This window comes from Thamnophis elegans, chromosome 1 (genome assembly GCF_009769535.1).
Source record: "Thamnophis elegans isolate rThaEle1 chromosome 1, rThaEle1.pri, whole genome shotgun sequence".
NCBI lineage: Eukaryota > Metazoa > Chordata > Lepidosauria > Squamata > Colubridae > Thamnophis > Thamnophis elegans.
In genome coordinates, this window is record NC_045541.1 from 60378679 (window position 1) to 60395650 (window position 16972).

A 16972-nucleotide genomic window follows, 5' to 3' on the forward strand; every position below is an offset into this window, starting at 1 on the left:
TTAAAAACTAACAGCCTCCTGTATAGTTAAGAAACTATGACTTACAGAGCATAGCAGAAAGACAAAATATAAATGATTCTCACCCATCTAAAGGGCTATCAAGTGAAGGACAACTTCCTGAGCCAGAATTTTCAGGGCTACTCAGTGATAATGGATCCAACATCTGAAAGAAAAGCACAAAAAATGTACTGCAAAAATTTGATTAGTTCAAGGCACATCATAAATGTTAATCCAAAATTTAAGGAGAAAAAGTGGGAACAACCAAAAAACCCCTCAAGCTACCAGATATGCACGTAGAAAATCCTTTTGACAAGAGAATACTTACTAAGTCTTTTTCTGGAATGAACTCGCCTTCACTATTGATACTAGTGAATGATCCATTCCGTGCCACATGATCATCTGGAATGTATCCTGGAGGAGGAGAACTGCTGTCACGAGTATAGCCTGTTAAATTTTTTAGAAATGGAAAAAGATAATAAACAAACTTACCATCAAGAATCATTTATTAGTTTAAATTTTTAAATCAAATAATATTATTTTCTTCTGATCCTTCAGGTATTTTCTATTATTTTAAATTATGCATGCTGGGAGGCAAACAACTTTAGTTTAATATAGAACAATTTCAAATATAAAGAAATACAGTAAGTACTTCTGTAATTTTCTATGTGGTATATAAAGTATCAGAGGGAGATATTTTACACACTGATACAAACAGGTATACACTGTCAAAAATGCTGAATGCATACTTTCAAAAAAATACTTGTTTTTTCCTCCTTCTTTGTTCACACAGTATTTCAGAATGATACTCCTTAATATCATTGATATTTTCCAACATAGAGTGGTTTTTGGTGTTTTATTTTTAAGTATTCAAAACATATTGTTTTCCCAGATAAAACTACAAGTATAGAAAAATACATTTTCCCTTAGTTCAGACAATTTTCTGATGCTGATTATATGTAATTCCCTCACAGAATACAAAATTGTGGAATACTGGTCTACAAAGTGACATAAATTGCACAGAAAATATAAAATATTAGTCATTATTTCCACATTTTTTTCATCTTGACTCTATTTTGGAATTTTTTTATTGATATGAAATATTCACATCAGTTGAAATAGAAAATACCTGAAGGATCAGAAGAAAATAATATTACTTGATTTAAAAATTAAACTAATAAATGATTCTTGATGGTTTGTCTTTAATCTACCAAAACAATTAATCTGCCTGCTTTAATTTTGGCAGCTTTCAAATGTGTAAGTATGAAAATTATGGGCAGGACATGAAAAGAATTAAAAACTGAATTTGAGAAAGCTATAGGCATTGAGACTGTATCATATCAAAATTTCTGTTGTCAAGGGAGACATTTGTTAAGTGAATTTTACTCCATTTACTCCATTTTAATCCACTGTCTTGCCGCATTTGTTAAGTGAATCACTGAAGTTCTTAAATTAATAACGCAGTTGTTAAGTGGATCTGGTTTTCCCATTGATTTTGCTTGTCAGAAGGCCACAAAAGGTCATGTCCCCAAGTGTCTGAATTTTTTTTAAAGTAATCTTTATTAGTTATACATTTTTTTAAGAGTAAAACATACAAATACAAATACAATTTTAAACATACAACCCCCCCTCCCCTCCGCCCCCCGCGGTGACAGTCATTCACAGCCCAACTTTTTTTTCCTTCCTCATTGTTAGGTCTCTAAGCCACATCTTCTCATTACAAAATTCAGGGATCTATTACAATACCCATGTTCGCTTTTAACTTTCCCCGTTTTAAGTCCCTGCTGTTCTCCTTGTCGCCCACATATACCATAAGTTCCAGCTAAGGTAATGTTCCGTTTTTCCTTTGTCCCTCAGCCAACCCGTCATTCTGTCCATTTCTGCACATTCATAGATCTTTTTAATTATAGCATCTTCCGACGGTATGGTAGTGGATTTCCAAAATTGTGCATAAGTTATTCTTGCGGCCACAATTATATGTAGGCTCAAATGCCATATTGAATTGCTCATGTTTTCTGGTTTAATGCTTAGTAGAAGGTTCTTGGGTCTCCATTCCATGCTTGCCCCGGTAACCTCTTTTAGCCATTTTTTAATCCTTCTCCAGTATTTCGTGGCCTCAGTACAGGACCACCAAATATGGTAGAATGTGCCATCCTTTCTTCCACATTTCCAACACAGTGGAGATAACCCAGGAAACATTTTGGCTAACCTCGTTGGGGGGAAGTGCCACCTATAAACCATCTTGTATATGTTTTCTTTGAATGCTGTAGATATTGTAAGTTTAATGGTCTTACTCCATAGATCCCACCATTTGCCCATTTCAATCTCATAGCCAAAGTTTCTCTCCCATGCTATTAGAAGGCTTTTATCCATCTCTTCATTAGCATCTTGGCAGGTCAAAAATTGATAAATCTTTGATAACATTTTCTTGTCTCCGCCAAACAAAATCTTATCTAGCCCCTGAGGGTTTGGGTAGATCCCAAACCGTACCTTATCGCTTTTAAACCTGTTTCTAACTTGTAAATATTCCCACCATTCCAGATTCCTGCCCTGCTGCTCTAATTCCATCTTTGTTTTCATGTTGCCATCTTCTGTCATGATGTCTTTATATGTTATGTTTCTTGTCCAATTAAATACACTGGGATGTGTTAAGGCCTCTAGGTGCCAACCAGCACGGAACCCTAAGATAGTATTTTTTCCTCATCTTTTCCCCGACCCCCATCAAAATCTTCCAAATATAATGTCCCATGAAGTACCTATGGGGGGTGTCTCTTTCTTGCCAGAGGGAGGCATGCCATCCCTGAGGGAGGTCATGTCCCTCTATAGCCAATAGGCGCCTTCTACTTAACATCACCCAATCCTTCACCCATGTCATAATTGCTGCATTATAATATGCTTCCCAGTTGGGTACTCCGAAGCCTCCCAGTTCTCTACGTTTTTGCAATATTTGGGCTTTAATTCGTGCTTTCTTGCCTTGCCATATAAATCGAGCCACTATTGTCTCCAAAGATTTAAAAAAAAAATTGTCCAATTTAGTTGGTGCCATTTGAAACAGAAACAAAAATGTTGGTAATACATATGTCTTAACTGTCGCAATCCTGCCCATCAAAGACAGTTGTTTACCACTCCAATTAGTCATATCTTTAGATACCTGCTGTAGCAATTTCATATAGTTATCTACCTTGATAGAGGAACATCTCTCCGTGAGCCAAATTCCCAAGTATTGTATTTTATGGGCCATGTTAATCCCTAACAGGCTTTGTACTTCCCTTTTCTGGTTCAGTCATATTCTTAATTAACAGTTTTGTCTTCTCTTTGTTTATACGTAGCCCCGCTATCCTACCGTACTCCTCTATTTTACGTAAAAGTTGTATTCCAGAAGCCATAGGATCCTCCAGGATAAAAACAAGGTCATCGGCGAAAGCCTGGACCTTAAATTCCTGAGCTTTAGCTCGTAACCCTTTAATTTGTGTATCCCTCCTCACTATTCTAAGAAGGGGTTCTAATGTGAGAATAAACAGTAGGGAGGATAATGGGCATCCTTGTCTTGTGCCTTTACCAATCTCAATATCACCCGCCTCTTCTCTATTTACCAATAATGTCGCGGTTTGTCGTACATAAATTGCCCGAATTGCATTTAAGAAGTTTTCTCCAAACTTCATATTTTCTAACTGTGACAACATAAACTTCCAATTTACCCGATCAAAAGCCTTTTGTGCGTCAAGAAACATAAAGGCCACTTGTTTATCTGGCCGAGCTTCATAATATTCTAACGCATCCAAAATAATTCTAACATTATCTTTCAAATGTCTTGACGGCAGAAAGCCGTTCTGATCAGGGTGTATAAATTTATTAAGGAAGAATTTAAGTCTATCTGCCAGTATAGCTGCAAAGATTTTATAATCCACATTCAAAAGTGAAATGGGCCTATAGTTTTTAATTTGGGTACGGTCAGCTCCAGCTTTAGGCAAAAGGGTTATATAGGCCTCAGCCCATGATTTTGGTGCGATAGAATCCGTCAAGACAGCATTAAATATTACTATCATCTCTTGTCCTAAGATTTCCAAAAAAGATTTATAGATTTCAACTGGCAAACCATCCATGCCAGGAGTTTTGTTGTTTTCTATTTTTTTGACTGCCTTTTCTAATTCATCTATTGTTATCTTTTGGTTCAGTACCCCTTTTGCTTCATTTGAGATCTTGGGTAGATTTGCATTATCTAAAAATTCCTTAATTTGGTCCTCAGAAGTTTCTTCCCTACTATATAGTTGCTGAAAAAAACCTTGGATAATTTCCTCTTTCTCCCCCTTGGTTTCTACTAATTCCCCTTTAGTATTCTGCAGTTGAGCTATACGTCTGCTCTCTCTTTCTTTCCGAAGTCTATAAGAGAGCCAACGACCCGGTTTGTTAGCATGCTCAAAAAAGTTTTGCTTAATCCCCCTAAGTTTCCGAGCAACATCCTCCTGGTCTAGAAGAGAGATCCCATGCTTAATTCTAGCCATTTCTTCTTTTTTCCTATCATCTAGTGAGTCCTGTTGCAAGGCTTTTTCTACCACCTCCAATTTAGCTACCCATTTTGCCCTCTCTTCTAATTTTTTCCTCTGTGTGCCTGTTGTATATTTAATAGCTAGGCCTCTCATATAAGCCTTGGCCGTATCCCAAAGTATTTGTGGGGTTACTCCCTTCCTATTTTCTTCAAAAAAAAACCTCATTTCCCTTTTAAACATTTGCTGAAATTCTTGTTCTTTCACTATCTCTGTATTCATCATCCACCTTCTCTTCCTCCCCTGCCTTACTCCTTTCCACACCAATAAGAGTGGATTATGATCGGCCCAGGTATTAACCTCAATTGCTGCTTCCTTAATCAAGTCCCCAATTTCTGGTGTCAACCAGGCCATGTCGATCCTAGAACAGGATTGATGTCTATGTGAAAAGAAAGTAAATGGTTGTTTCTGTGGGTGGAGTTCACGTCATACATCCTTTAATTCATATTCCTCCCTCATGTCTTCAAAAGTTTTGGGGAGAACTCTCCTCCTTTCTCTTAATTTCCCCCCCTTTTGGATGTTTCCTGGGTTATAATCCATTGTCCTATCTGCTACCGCTTTATAATCACCCACCACACATATGTGGTCATAGCCTAACTCTGCAATTTTTAGATGCAACTTTCTAAAGAAAGTACTTTGGTTGTCATTCGGTGCGTATATGACCACCAGCAAAATTTTATATCGACCAAATTTCAATTCAACCATTAAAAGTCTCCCCTCCCCATCAGTATACACCAATTTAGAATCGATATGGTCTTTAACATACAACACAATGCCCCTTTTCTTTTCATCTGCTAAACTTGCATACATTATGTCCAGCCGGGGGTAATACAACACATTTTGCTGGTGGTTCACTATATGTACTTCTTGCAGGCATGTCAGATCACAATTCTTTTTCCGTAAAGCATTCAGTATTTTATTTCTCTTTCTTAGTGAATTCAAACCATTTATATTTAAAGAAATTAAGCGGAGTTCATCCGCCATGTTTATTTGTGTAAGGCTTTGGATTTTGTTGTCTGCCTTGTCTGCGGTCTCTCATCTCTGCTTTGATTCTCATTTCCCCCTTTCTCATCTCCCGGGACACTATTCTTTCGCTCCTCTCCTCAGCTCTTGTTATCCAATTCTCCATCGTTATTCTGAGTTCCCCTCTTCAACTGGCTTTCCATAAAGTCTTGTGCATCTTGCAATGATTCAATCCGAAACCTCTGGCCTTGCCAGAGAAAAGATATCCCTTCTGGGAAAAGCCACCTATACATCACCTGAAGTTTCCTCAATTGTGTTGTTAGGTCCTGATATTTCTGCCTCCTTTCCCTCACTCTTCTTGGTATCTGTTTTAGTACTATCACCATTTCCCCCGCATACATGGTATTCTGGTCACGTGCCTTCTGGTAAAATTTCTTCTCTCAGGGATCGTTTACCTCACGTGCACTTCACGTGGCAGTTTCTGTCTCCTAGTATAGGAAGTATAGACCCTATATACGTCATCAATGTCACTCTGTATCGACAGCTTATCTTTCTGGGCGATCCCTGCTATCATCTCAACCATAATTTCCTTCAGTTTCTCCCCTCTTTCCTCTGGAATATTTTGAAATCTGAGAAAGAAGGCTGACTTTTCTAATTCCAACATAGCAATCTCATTTTCCAACCTTCTATTAATATGTAGCTGCCTCATCTCCCACCTCGCCATATTCCCTTCACTTTCCTTCATTTTTACTCCTAAATCTTGAATTTGACCCTCCATTTTTGCCCAGATCTCCTTTTGCTGTGAATACAGCTGTTTCATTTCACCCCTCATGTCTCCCATTTCATTTTTAATGTCGGCCAGGGATTTTTCGGTAATCTCTTGATTCCTAGCCATATTATTTTGTATCGATAGCAAAGTTGTCTGTATATTTTGCAATGTGGGTGCCTTCTCTACCCCAGCCATATTGTCTAAAGTTCTGTGTATTGTTGGAGGGGTTGTAGATGGGGACGACTGAGTAGGTAATGCCGAGGTTTTTTTCCCCCCCCTTTGGCCAGCTCATATTAATTAGGTTAAGAATCTTATCCCACTGTTTCATAAGCTATCTGCTACCTGTTTAAGCAATGTTCCAACTTATTTTGCTGCTATCTATAAGGAAAAATATATATGAATATAGTCCCATAGAGAGATCTAAAAAAAATACAAGAGGGGGCTCATATCAGGAAAGAAAGGAAAGAAGGGGGGGCAAATACATCAACACAAAAAAAGGAATCAAACCTCAAAGAGAAGAGAACAAAAAGGGAGGGAAGTTCAGTTCGAAATATTCCCCTTTCAAGTGTCCAACTCCAGCTCCAAAAAAAGAGAGAAAACAATGCGCACAGTAGATATAATATTGACTATCTCAAATGGAGCCTTAAACCTCCTATAGCAGCACAAAAGTTTTCCAAAAATCTTGGGAGCAGGCAGGGCAAATCCGCTGATTACTATCAGCTATGCCTCAGGGTAAAGACTTCGCTCCCCTCTGTTTCCACCACCTAGGCGGCCTTTGACGACTCTTTATGATGTAAATCCTTCTTCAATTGTTAATTCATTTGCTCCTGTTTGTCTTAATTGCCGCTAAAAGTCCCATTAAAAAGGGAAAAAAAGATTGCCAGAGATGCAGTAACCAAATAGTAAATCCAACTTGCTGTTCAAGAAAGTTTAGGGCATCCAGATTCACACCAAAAATCCTACGCCAAACAAAAGTGCTGTGTCATGGCTTTGGGACCGCCGTGCATCCCTCTTCAGACGTCTGGGATCAGGGCTAAGCCTCTGCTTTGCCAAGGAGATCGCACTTCCCCCCGCCTGCAGAGAAGCACCTCTGTTCTTCGCTGAGTCCCTCCGAGACCAGCAAACGGCTGCTCTTTATGCCGCCAGACCCCTGGTTTGTCAGCTAGGCTTCAGAGCTATCTCCAAGCCTGCCGCCAGAGCCAATGACGTCACCGGAAATCCCCCCAAGTGTCTGAATTTTGATCGCATTACTATGGAGATGCTGTGGTAGTCATAAGTGTGAAAAATGGTCATAAGTCACTTTTTTCAGTGCCATTGCAACTGCGAATGGTTATTAAATGAACTGTTGTAAGTCGAGGACTACCTGTATTCCCATAATCAAAGATTTTGTGTTGTGCTTTGTTCTTGTTACAATTCTAGTATTACATGAATTTAGTTTTGACTTGTTTAATGTTCCTATGACTTTCCAATTATTCAAGATTCATACTGCACATTAATCATGGGTATTTGTGTGCGGCAATATCTGTATTGCTTGCCTTTTGCAAATAACTGTAGCAGCACCAAAAGTAGTATAAATGTTTCATAAATAAATAAATAAACCACCAGTTTCAAATAAAAAATATGAAGGGTTGTTACCTATTACAGAATTCCTGTTTTTCTTTTCTGTTACTCTGAAAACTGTATTATCCAAATCTTCTAATGATGACAAGGGATCCATGTTATTCTACAAGGAAAAGTATGTTTATTTATGCTTTTAAAATAATCTACCCTTATAAAAAAGGAAGCAACATTTTGTCATAAATATAGAGGACATCCAATGTTTCATTTCTACTTCCACAGATGATGGGTAGAGCAAATTATTCTCCCTTCCATAGTACTCAAATTTGGCTAGGAAGGATTGAGAACTTTTGGTACAAATTTTATGAAGATGGAATTGCAGATAACAGAGCTATTTAAAACCCCATGGCACAAAATTCCAGTTTGATGACACTGGACTTTTCCCCAAATTTCTGCACGTTTCAAGTAAAATATTAATATGCTATTATTTCCCAAGTGCACACATTCTAAATGTTAAGATTATAATGATAGCAAGAATGAAAGGTTAAATACATTGAGTGAGATTATTTAAAAACAGGAAAATAAAGTTTCTGGCACACCCAGAAATATTTCTGCACACATCTCACTAAGGATGGAAATAGACAAATCAAAATATAGTTGATTTATAATTTTTTCATCTTTTAAATTGTTTTGGCCTTTGGCTATAATCTCTCTCCTACTGTTCTAATGACACAACTATTAAAAATATAACATTTGTAACCTTTAAAGTAAAAACATGATATTATATAATGAGATTTGTGATTGCAATTTATATTTCATGAATACACTGTGAACATACAGAACATGGTTTATTACATGCAATATATACTGTATCATTATTATTTTTGCTATACTACATATATCCACACAAACACTTGCATTTTATAAGTGTTACAAATATAGATAATGTGCACATGATAATAACCAAACTTAATGGGTTACACAAGACAAAGAATAAGAATTCATGCAGACATTATCCAAATAATGATTTTGACTCAAATCTTTTTTATAGATTTGATCAAAAATCACTTGTTAATGAAAACAAGTGCTCTGTTGCTTTCTGGAACAAGACACCCCCCCCTCCCCAAAAAAATGCTCCTCCATAAAGAAAGGGGATAGATGGCAATTTTCAATGGGATTAGGTTGTTAGGGGTCACAACAAACAACAGAGGAAAAGTGTTATAGCAATATACAAATTTACACAAAGCCTTAACACACCTGTGTGTTTCCATGAGCAACAAGCAGTATCTTGAGGCTCTTCAGGTGAACACTGCGATCAAGGAGCTCCACAGCTTTGTCCAGATCATCCTGGATAGCTAATGGAATTACCAGCTATACATAGGAAAAATTCACAAGATTATAGTGCAAGTTAAATACAAATAATGCATGTACACATTAAGTTTGTGGCCTGAAAATGAACTGTAGCAACACCAACTGTTTTCAATAATTAATATTTAGCAGAACCAAGGGATAGCATGCTAGAAAAAGGGTAAAAATGAGCCATAAAAAGGATATTTAATTATGACTATTTGGCTAAGCAGGATATGTAATCAGTAGAAAGATGTAACCATAGTAAAAATTAACCAGGTTTTCCCATATCCCAAATGCTACGTGTTAAAGATGCCTATGTTCTTTATGGCTATAGTTTTTGAAATTTGGTGAAGCATAATAAATTAAGGCTTCTTAATACATGGAAGGAAGTAACTAAAAGAAAAATAAATCCACATCTGATTTGAAGCATTGCACTGATAAAATGTGCTATTTTTGTCATGACAACTATTATTTTCTCCATAAAGGAGGAAGAAAAAGGACTTCGAGTAATCTGATCAAATATTCTAAGTTTTTACAACTGCAATGCAAATGCCTAGGTGTTTTTTTTTCTTTTTAACAATACTAAAATAAAATGCTAACATAAAATTTAAAAATACCAAAACAATACTAAAATACTAAATATTAAGAGAACAGTTTGTCTCATTGTTAAAGCACCAGGCTACAAACCATGAATTCAAGTCCTGCCTTGGCCATGAAAGTCAGCTGGGTGACTTTGAGCTGTAACTTTCTCAGCCCAATGATTGTTGTGGTGGGGAAAGCAGGCAAAGGAAGCTATGTTGGATATGTTCACCTCGAATTATTTTTAAAAATAGTAAACGCAGGATAAAAAACAAACAAATAAATAATGGTTTCTTAATATTTAACTATTAAACATTATTTAATAAATATTTTTATCATCTATTTTTTCAATTCTACAAAGAACTTTTTTTTGCTTTACCTGATTGAGTTCCTGAAAAATAACATAACTTCAACATAAGCATATATGTTAACATTTTACAGTTTGAAATTTAGTTTTAATTTTTATTTAACAAATTTTATTTATTTATTTATATCCTGCCTTTATCATTTTTATAAATAACTCAAGGTGGCAAACCTATCATATTTAGAAAAAAATCTGTTTGTGCCTTAAGCTCAGTGCTGATTCCTGGCAACTATTTGGACTAGTTGCAGTTTTCTTGACAAGGTTTTTTGGAAGTGGTTTGCCACTGTCTCCTTCCTACGGCTAAGAAGAAATAACTGCCCCAGGGTCATTCAGCTGGTTTTGTGCCAAAGGTGGGACTAGGGCTCCTGATTTCTAGCCTGATGCCTTAACTATAGTACTTTGCCAAACTTGAATTAGTGAAAAATGCAGATTTAGAGAAGGGTAAGGCATCATCAAGTAGCTAAAGTGGCAAATAGTATAAAGAAGAGAAAATCTGTAATTATGAATAGTTTCTGCCAACCCTTATAAAAATCATTTCAAAAGGTATGGTATTACTAGTATTCTGCCTAGATACAGTCAGAAAGGTAAGATGAACTGCTTGTTATTGTTGCTCAATCTTCCTCTTAATTGTTTATTTAGTAATGATACTGAAAGAGATCTCAATTTTTAATGTCTTATTGTAGACAAGGCTGTTGCTTCTCGGTTACACAGTGATGATATTCTACAAACTCTAACCAATTCACAGATTTTATATTTAATAAGATACATTTTATTTCCTAATCATATCTTCCAAAGGAGTTGTATTACATTTCCTTAAAAATAAAGATATAATATTACTACATCTTACTACATTAATACATGATTTGATGAGAAAAAATATTTTTATGAAAGGAAAAAGCCACAGTATAAATGGCACAAGTGGAATGTAACTTACTGCAAACCTTAAATATGTCCCAGAGCTTCAAGTAGTCCTGTCACCAGGTTTTCACTATATCAACAAAGAACAGTCTAAAAACCATTATTTTACCTCATTATTGCTGTAATACAAATTCATGGACTGTCCAAAGGCAACTTTAGCTTTTGATGCAAGATCTTCGAGCTTGATAGGTCTAGAAAACTGTAGGATTCTATAAAGTAGGATACAACTTTATTAGAAATAATCTACAGAAATGAAAAAATTGCAAATTATAATTATGAAAGTCCAACTTATTTTCAGTGCTATCTTGAAAAAAAAAGGAAAACCACTTTTCCCAACAATTAAACTACAGGAGCTGAATTCAATTGCAATGGAGAACCAAGCTCTTGTTCCTTTCTTTGCCTCTACAAAGTACTAAATAAAGGAATTTCAAATATCACAGCATCCCCACGATCACATGATTATGATTTACAACACTCCCTGCCAGCTTCCCTAAAACAAATCTAATGGGGAGCCTGAATAGAAGTCCTCCCTGTCCTCCACCGCATCTGCCTACCTGCCTGCACTATAAAGCCTCTGCCCATGGAATCCCCCATTTTGCCTCCTAGCCTGCTTGCCTAGGACTCCCAACTTTTCCCACTTAATGACCCACACAGTCCTGGGATTACTACGGTTACTGGGGCTGCTGGAACTGCCATTGCTAAACAGTGTAGATATGTAACATTAAATCTATGACTTGATTGTTTAAGTGATGGAAGTTCCTGAACCAACTACAACCATAACCTTTGCAGGACTTTTTAAAAAATGGTTAATGGTTATGGTTTTCAAACATTGATTGGGTAGTTTTAAATTAAATCAAGATTCTATAAAGGTATGGAAACAGTGAAAAATTTTAAAAAGTTGTCATATTCAGAAAATAGAAATTTGCTAAAATGAACTATTATTTACCTTTTTTCTCCTCGATGTTCAAATTTGACTCGTACATCATTCTGTGAGAGAATTATATAAACTTGCTTATAGTGCTCAGTGACATTGATAATGAGATCTTTTCCACAATCTTATAAAAATATGTATCTGGAGGTAAGGATTGTATATAAATTTTTTCCAGTCTTTTGAAGCATTAGAAAGGAACACACAGAAAATAAACTAGCATATATAGCACGTATGTTTAAAATCTGTTATGTAATTTTAAAACGATTGCATTTCAATTTCTAAAATATACATATTACAAATCAATGTAAAGATTATAGGCAAAAATTCTTCACTGTGCTGGGCAAACACATTAGATGATTACCTGTTTTTTGGGTGAAATTAACTTTCCCTTTCCCATTTCTTGAAGCGGCAAAGCAGGACGACTTGCCTTATGAAGAACTGCCAAATCCTGCATGATTGAATTCAAAGCTTGCTGTTCATCTATTTAAACAATAATGAAACAAGGAAATGTACTAGTCAAACTAAGTTTTTAAAAATCATAAAAAACAAATCAATTAAGAAGCATAAGTAGAATCTAAGGATAGTTTGCATTGTAACTTTAAGAGCATTCATAATATGGATCTCAACAGCTTGATGTTAGATAGTAATTCTGGTAGTGTTCCTTCCTTCATTTATATTTTCTTTTAGCAACAATTGCATTTTATTATATTCATATGTTTATGTGATTAAAAAAAAGTCACATAGAATTTCAATATTACTCATCATTTTCTGTTTAAATTCAGTATTGGATTATTACATTCTCAGGCATATGTTTGGAACTCACCCATAATGGCACCCAGCAAAACCGAACTTCAGAACAGTGCTCCCATTAGAATTCTTTTATTGCCTAAACAAATAAGAAGAAAGATAAATGAAAATGAAATGAGACAGGTATGATAAAAGTGTCTAGTTTCTATAAACTTTTGTTAAACCAACTTTTTCCCTCAAGGCTTAGCATCATTAATTTTTCAGGACAACTTTCAATGTACATGGATCAAGACTGTTAAATTCAACCTTTTCAACTAAGGATATCCTCTCTCCATAGTCCTTAAGACAGAATAAAACAGGCAAAACAAACCCTGAAGCAAAGGATCCATTGAACCCTGATGGGCAAACATCCTGTAGGGCAGCAGTGTCCAACATTTTTGGCACTAGGGATCGGGGATGGGTTGGAGCACAACCTAGATCCCACGGATGCACAGTTTTGCTCACCCTAACCCTAACCAGTCCCTAGCCCTGGGGTTAGGAACCCCTGCTATAGTACATGCCCTGTAACTATAATTTGTTTAAATTTTATATATTATTACTTTATTGTTACTTAATAGTTTTTGATACTTTGCTATAAATTTTAGATGCTTTAAACGTATTTAAATTATAGTGTTTAGAGAGGTCTGCAAAAAAATTTTTTCCAGAGCTGTTTTGGTTATTCCATGTAATCTTTATGTTTTTTGGTGCGCTGAATCCGAAAATGACCTCCATTTTGCCATAGGACATCACGTTTCCTGACAATTTAGGTAACTATGTTAAATAAGGCAATACCTCAAAATAAATGGAAATAGACTTATAAAATTAAAGTTTTATTACAATATTTTCATGAAAATCCTTTTTTGAACTGAAATGAGCTCACCTACACACACTAAACTCGATTCTTCTTCCTTGTGAAGCTCCTCTTGGTGCATTTACGCTTGTGAGTAGCATCTGGAATGTCTCTCTGAAGCATACAACAGTAGTCTGCCATCATTGTAATGCTCCATTTTCCCTGGTATCTCCTTTCCATCTCTTTAATGTCTTGATGGAATCATTCAACTTGTTCCTCACTCACAGCTCCCAAATTTTCAGGAAAGTAGTCAAGGTGGGACTGGAGGAAATGCACTTTCAAACTCATCAGGCAACCTAAAGCTTGAAATGCTTTCAGCATTCTTCCAACGATCTTTTTGTAGTGAGGATCTTTGTTATTGCCTAAAAATTTCTGTACGACTTCTTTAAATGCAATCCACCCTTCTTTTTGAGGACCGGTCATGGTATTGACAAACTCTTGATCAACTATAAGCCTTCTAATGTCTGGTCCGACGAACACACCCCTTCAATTTTGCCTCCGACAGGCATGGAAACATGGTGACCAAGTATTTGAAGCATTCTCCATCTCTTGGAAGTGATTTTACAAATTGCTTCATCAATCCCAATTTTATGTGGAGAGGTGGTAGAAGAACTTTATGGGAAGGTACCAAAGTTTCTCAGAAGACATTTTTTTCACCGACTGTTAGCACCCTCGGCTGCCAACTCTTCTTGGTCCAGTGATTTTGTCGGTCTCAACTGTCCCATAGAAACAGAAAACAAGGGTATTTGGTATACCCAGCTTGTTGCCCGAGCAGCATGCACAAGACCTTCAAGTTCCCACACACTTGCCAACCATAGTCTTCATATTTAAGTATATGAAGAACCAATTCCAAGTTTTCTTAGGTTTCCTTCAAGTGTACGGAATGACCTACAGGTATAGAAGTGTAAAAACCATTGTGGAATAAAACTGCTTTGAGACTTCTTTTTGAAGAATCCATAAAATTGCTCTGAATCATATTGGATTTTAAATTGATCCATCAGACCTTTGACATCAATGCAATAAACCAACTTGTCTTGGGCGCAGTAAGAAACAAACTCCTTTTCACGATGTCTGAACCATGAAGATAACACTCCTGGCAACAATAAATTCCTGCTTTTCAGCCTTGATCCGAGTAACTCAGCGGCATCTTTGGGAAGATTCAAGTCTCTTACCAAATCATTCATCTCCTCCTGAAAAAACAATTTTGGTCTTGTATCATCTTCAAAGTCAGAACTTGATTTATCATCTGGTTCAGGTATGACTTCACCTTCATCGGAGCTAGGTATCTCTTCCAAAATAGCAAGGGGCTTGGGTACTGGTATATCTGTGCCATGGGAGATTGGACGAACTGCTGAGTGAAATGGAATGCTTCCATTTGGAATTAAACCCTTTCACATCGCATGAACAAAAGTAACAATCACCACTATGGTTCTCGCCATACCGTAGGAATCCCATAATGGAAAGATTTTTTCTTACCCTTGAACCAGTTTCGGAGGTCCTCAACACATCGTTTGCACAATTTATGAGGCGCCCAAACTTTATCTTGATCTCCAAATTTTACTCCAAAGTATGCAAAGTATACTTTTTTCACAAAGTCTGTAATATTCTGCTGTTGCTTCAACACTGTATATTCACCACAGATGAAACAGAAACTTTCTGGCGAATTAATAGATTTTCGCGGAGCCATAACATAACAGTTGAAGAATGACGAGCTAACATGAATTGCGATGAAAACATGTGAAAGGGCGTTGGTACTTACCTGATACGCCTCTTCTCATAGTGGGGGGAGGAGTATCCAGAATGGGTTGACCTTGTCCTCTCATAATTGGATGAGTCAGATAAGCTCTTTGGGCAATGCCCCCTGGCCATCAGATATTCCCCATATTTGACGAAGAGCTCTATCCGACTCGTTGCACCATTCACTCCAGACTCTTAATTCAGTTCTTAGCTTTATTGTCTTCGACATCAATATTTATATAACTTCATAAAACAATGAACATAACACTTAGTCATACACACATAGTCAGGGAGAGACTGGATACTCCTCCCCCCACTATGAGAAGAGGCATATCAGGTAAATACCAACGCCCTTTCTCCATAGTGAGGGGGGAGGAGTATCCAGAATGGGACATACCAAAGCCTGCACATCCCTAGGGAGGGAGACCCCTGAGGCCCCATGTCCCCCCCACATGCCAGTTGAGGCGTGGGCCCCGCCCTGTGAACCGCTTGCAACACTCTGCGGCCAAAGAGGCTTCTGCTGAGGCAAAAGAGTCCAGTTTATAGTTCCTAGCAAAGGGAGAGGGGAAAGCCCACGTGGCTGCCCTGCAGATTTCGGCCAGGGATGTCTGCATGGCCCAGGCCGTGGATGTGGCTGCGCTCCGCATGGAGTGAGCTGTGATATGATTGGTGTCTGTAAGCCCTGCGATTGGTATGCAGTGACAATGCAGGTTCGCAACCACCAGCCTATTGTGGTGGAAGTCACCTCGTTACCCAGGACCTGGTTGGAAGGAGACAAACAAAGCTTCGGATTTCCTGTTTGGCCTGGTTCTCCTGCGGTAAATCCTCAGAGCCCTCCTTATGCCCAGAGTGTGCCACTTCTTCTCCAACGGGTGAGAAGGGTCTGGACAGAAGTTGGGCAAATCAGTTCCTGGGTTTGATGGAAGCAGAGGCCCACCCTGGGGATGAAGGACGGATCCAGTCGTAACCCCACCCTGTCTTGGTGGAAGACGCAGAGATCCTCCCTGGTGGACAGAACTTGCAGTTCGTATATCCGTCTGGCGGAGGTGATGGCCACCAGAAAGGCCACTGTAAGAGTCAGGAACTTAAGGGAAACTGTTTGAAAAGGCTCAAATGGAGGGCCTGTTGGAGCGTCCCCTACCCTGTGTAAGTCCCAGGAAGGATACCTGAACACCGTGTGCGGTTTGGGGTTGGAAGCCCCCTTGAAGAATTGCCTGACCATAGGATGGTGAGTCAAGCTCTGACTCCTGCCACGCAGGAGAACTGACGAGATGGCTGAAACCTGTCTCCTAATCATGTTAGGAGCTAACCCTCTGTCCCGGCCTGCCTGGAGGAAGTCCAGAATTTGAGGCACTGAGGCCTGGATAGGATTGTACCCCAGGGAGTTACACCATGAGGCAAAGGCCCGCCACATGGAGCCATAGATACGCTCTGTGGAGGGTGTGCGGGCAGTCTGGATAGTCTGCATCACCCTGGGGGGGAAAGATATCTTTCCCCAGGATGCTCCGCTCAAGAGCTAAGCAGTTAGCTGGAGCCATTGAAGGTCTGGGTGCTCCAGTGACCCCTGGTTAAGGGATATCCCCTCCTGGGGGATTCTCCAGGGCCTCTCCCCTGAAAGCGACTGGAG

At 38.0% G+C, this 16972-nt stretch overlaps 1 protein-coding gene across 4 annotated transcripts in view; it reads right to left on the reverse strand.

Moving 5' to 3' along the window:
- Positions 1-16972, reverse strand: part of MAP3K2 (mitogen-activated protein kinase kinase kinase 2) — a 62478-nt gene that overhangs the window by 15711 nt on the left and 29795 nt on the right. For all 4 annotated transcript variants that reach the window (XM_032216970.1, XM_032216963.1, XM_032216957.1 and 1 more), the window contains 8 exons: positions 12796-12858; positions 12334-12452; positions 11988-12028; positions 11151-11250; positions 9088-9201; positions 7909-7996; positions 326-444; positions 84-163 (listed from right to left, as the gene is read on the reverse strand). In XM_032216970.1, the coding sequence (XP_032072861.1) occupies positions 84-163; positions 326-444; positions 7909-7996; positions 9088-9201; positions 11151-11250; positions 11988-12028; positions 12334-12452; positions 12796-12799 (665 nt within the window). In that variant the 5' untranslated portion in view covers positions 12800-12858. The remainder of the gene's footprint in view (positions 1-83; positions 164-325; positions 445-7908; positions 7997-9087; positions 9202-11150; positions 11251-11987; positions 12029-12333; positions 12453-12795; positions 12859-16972) is intronic.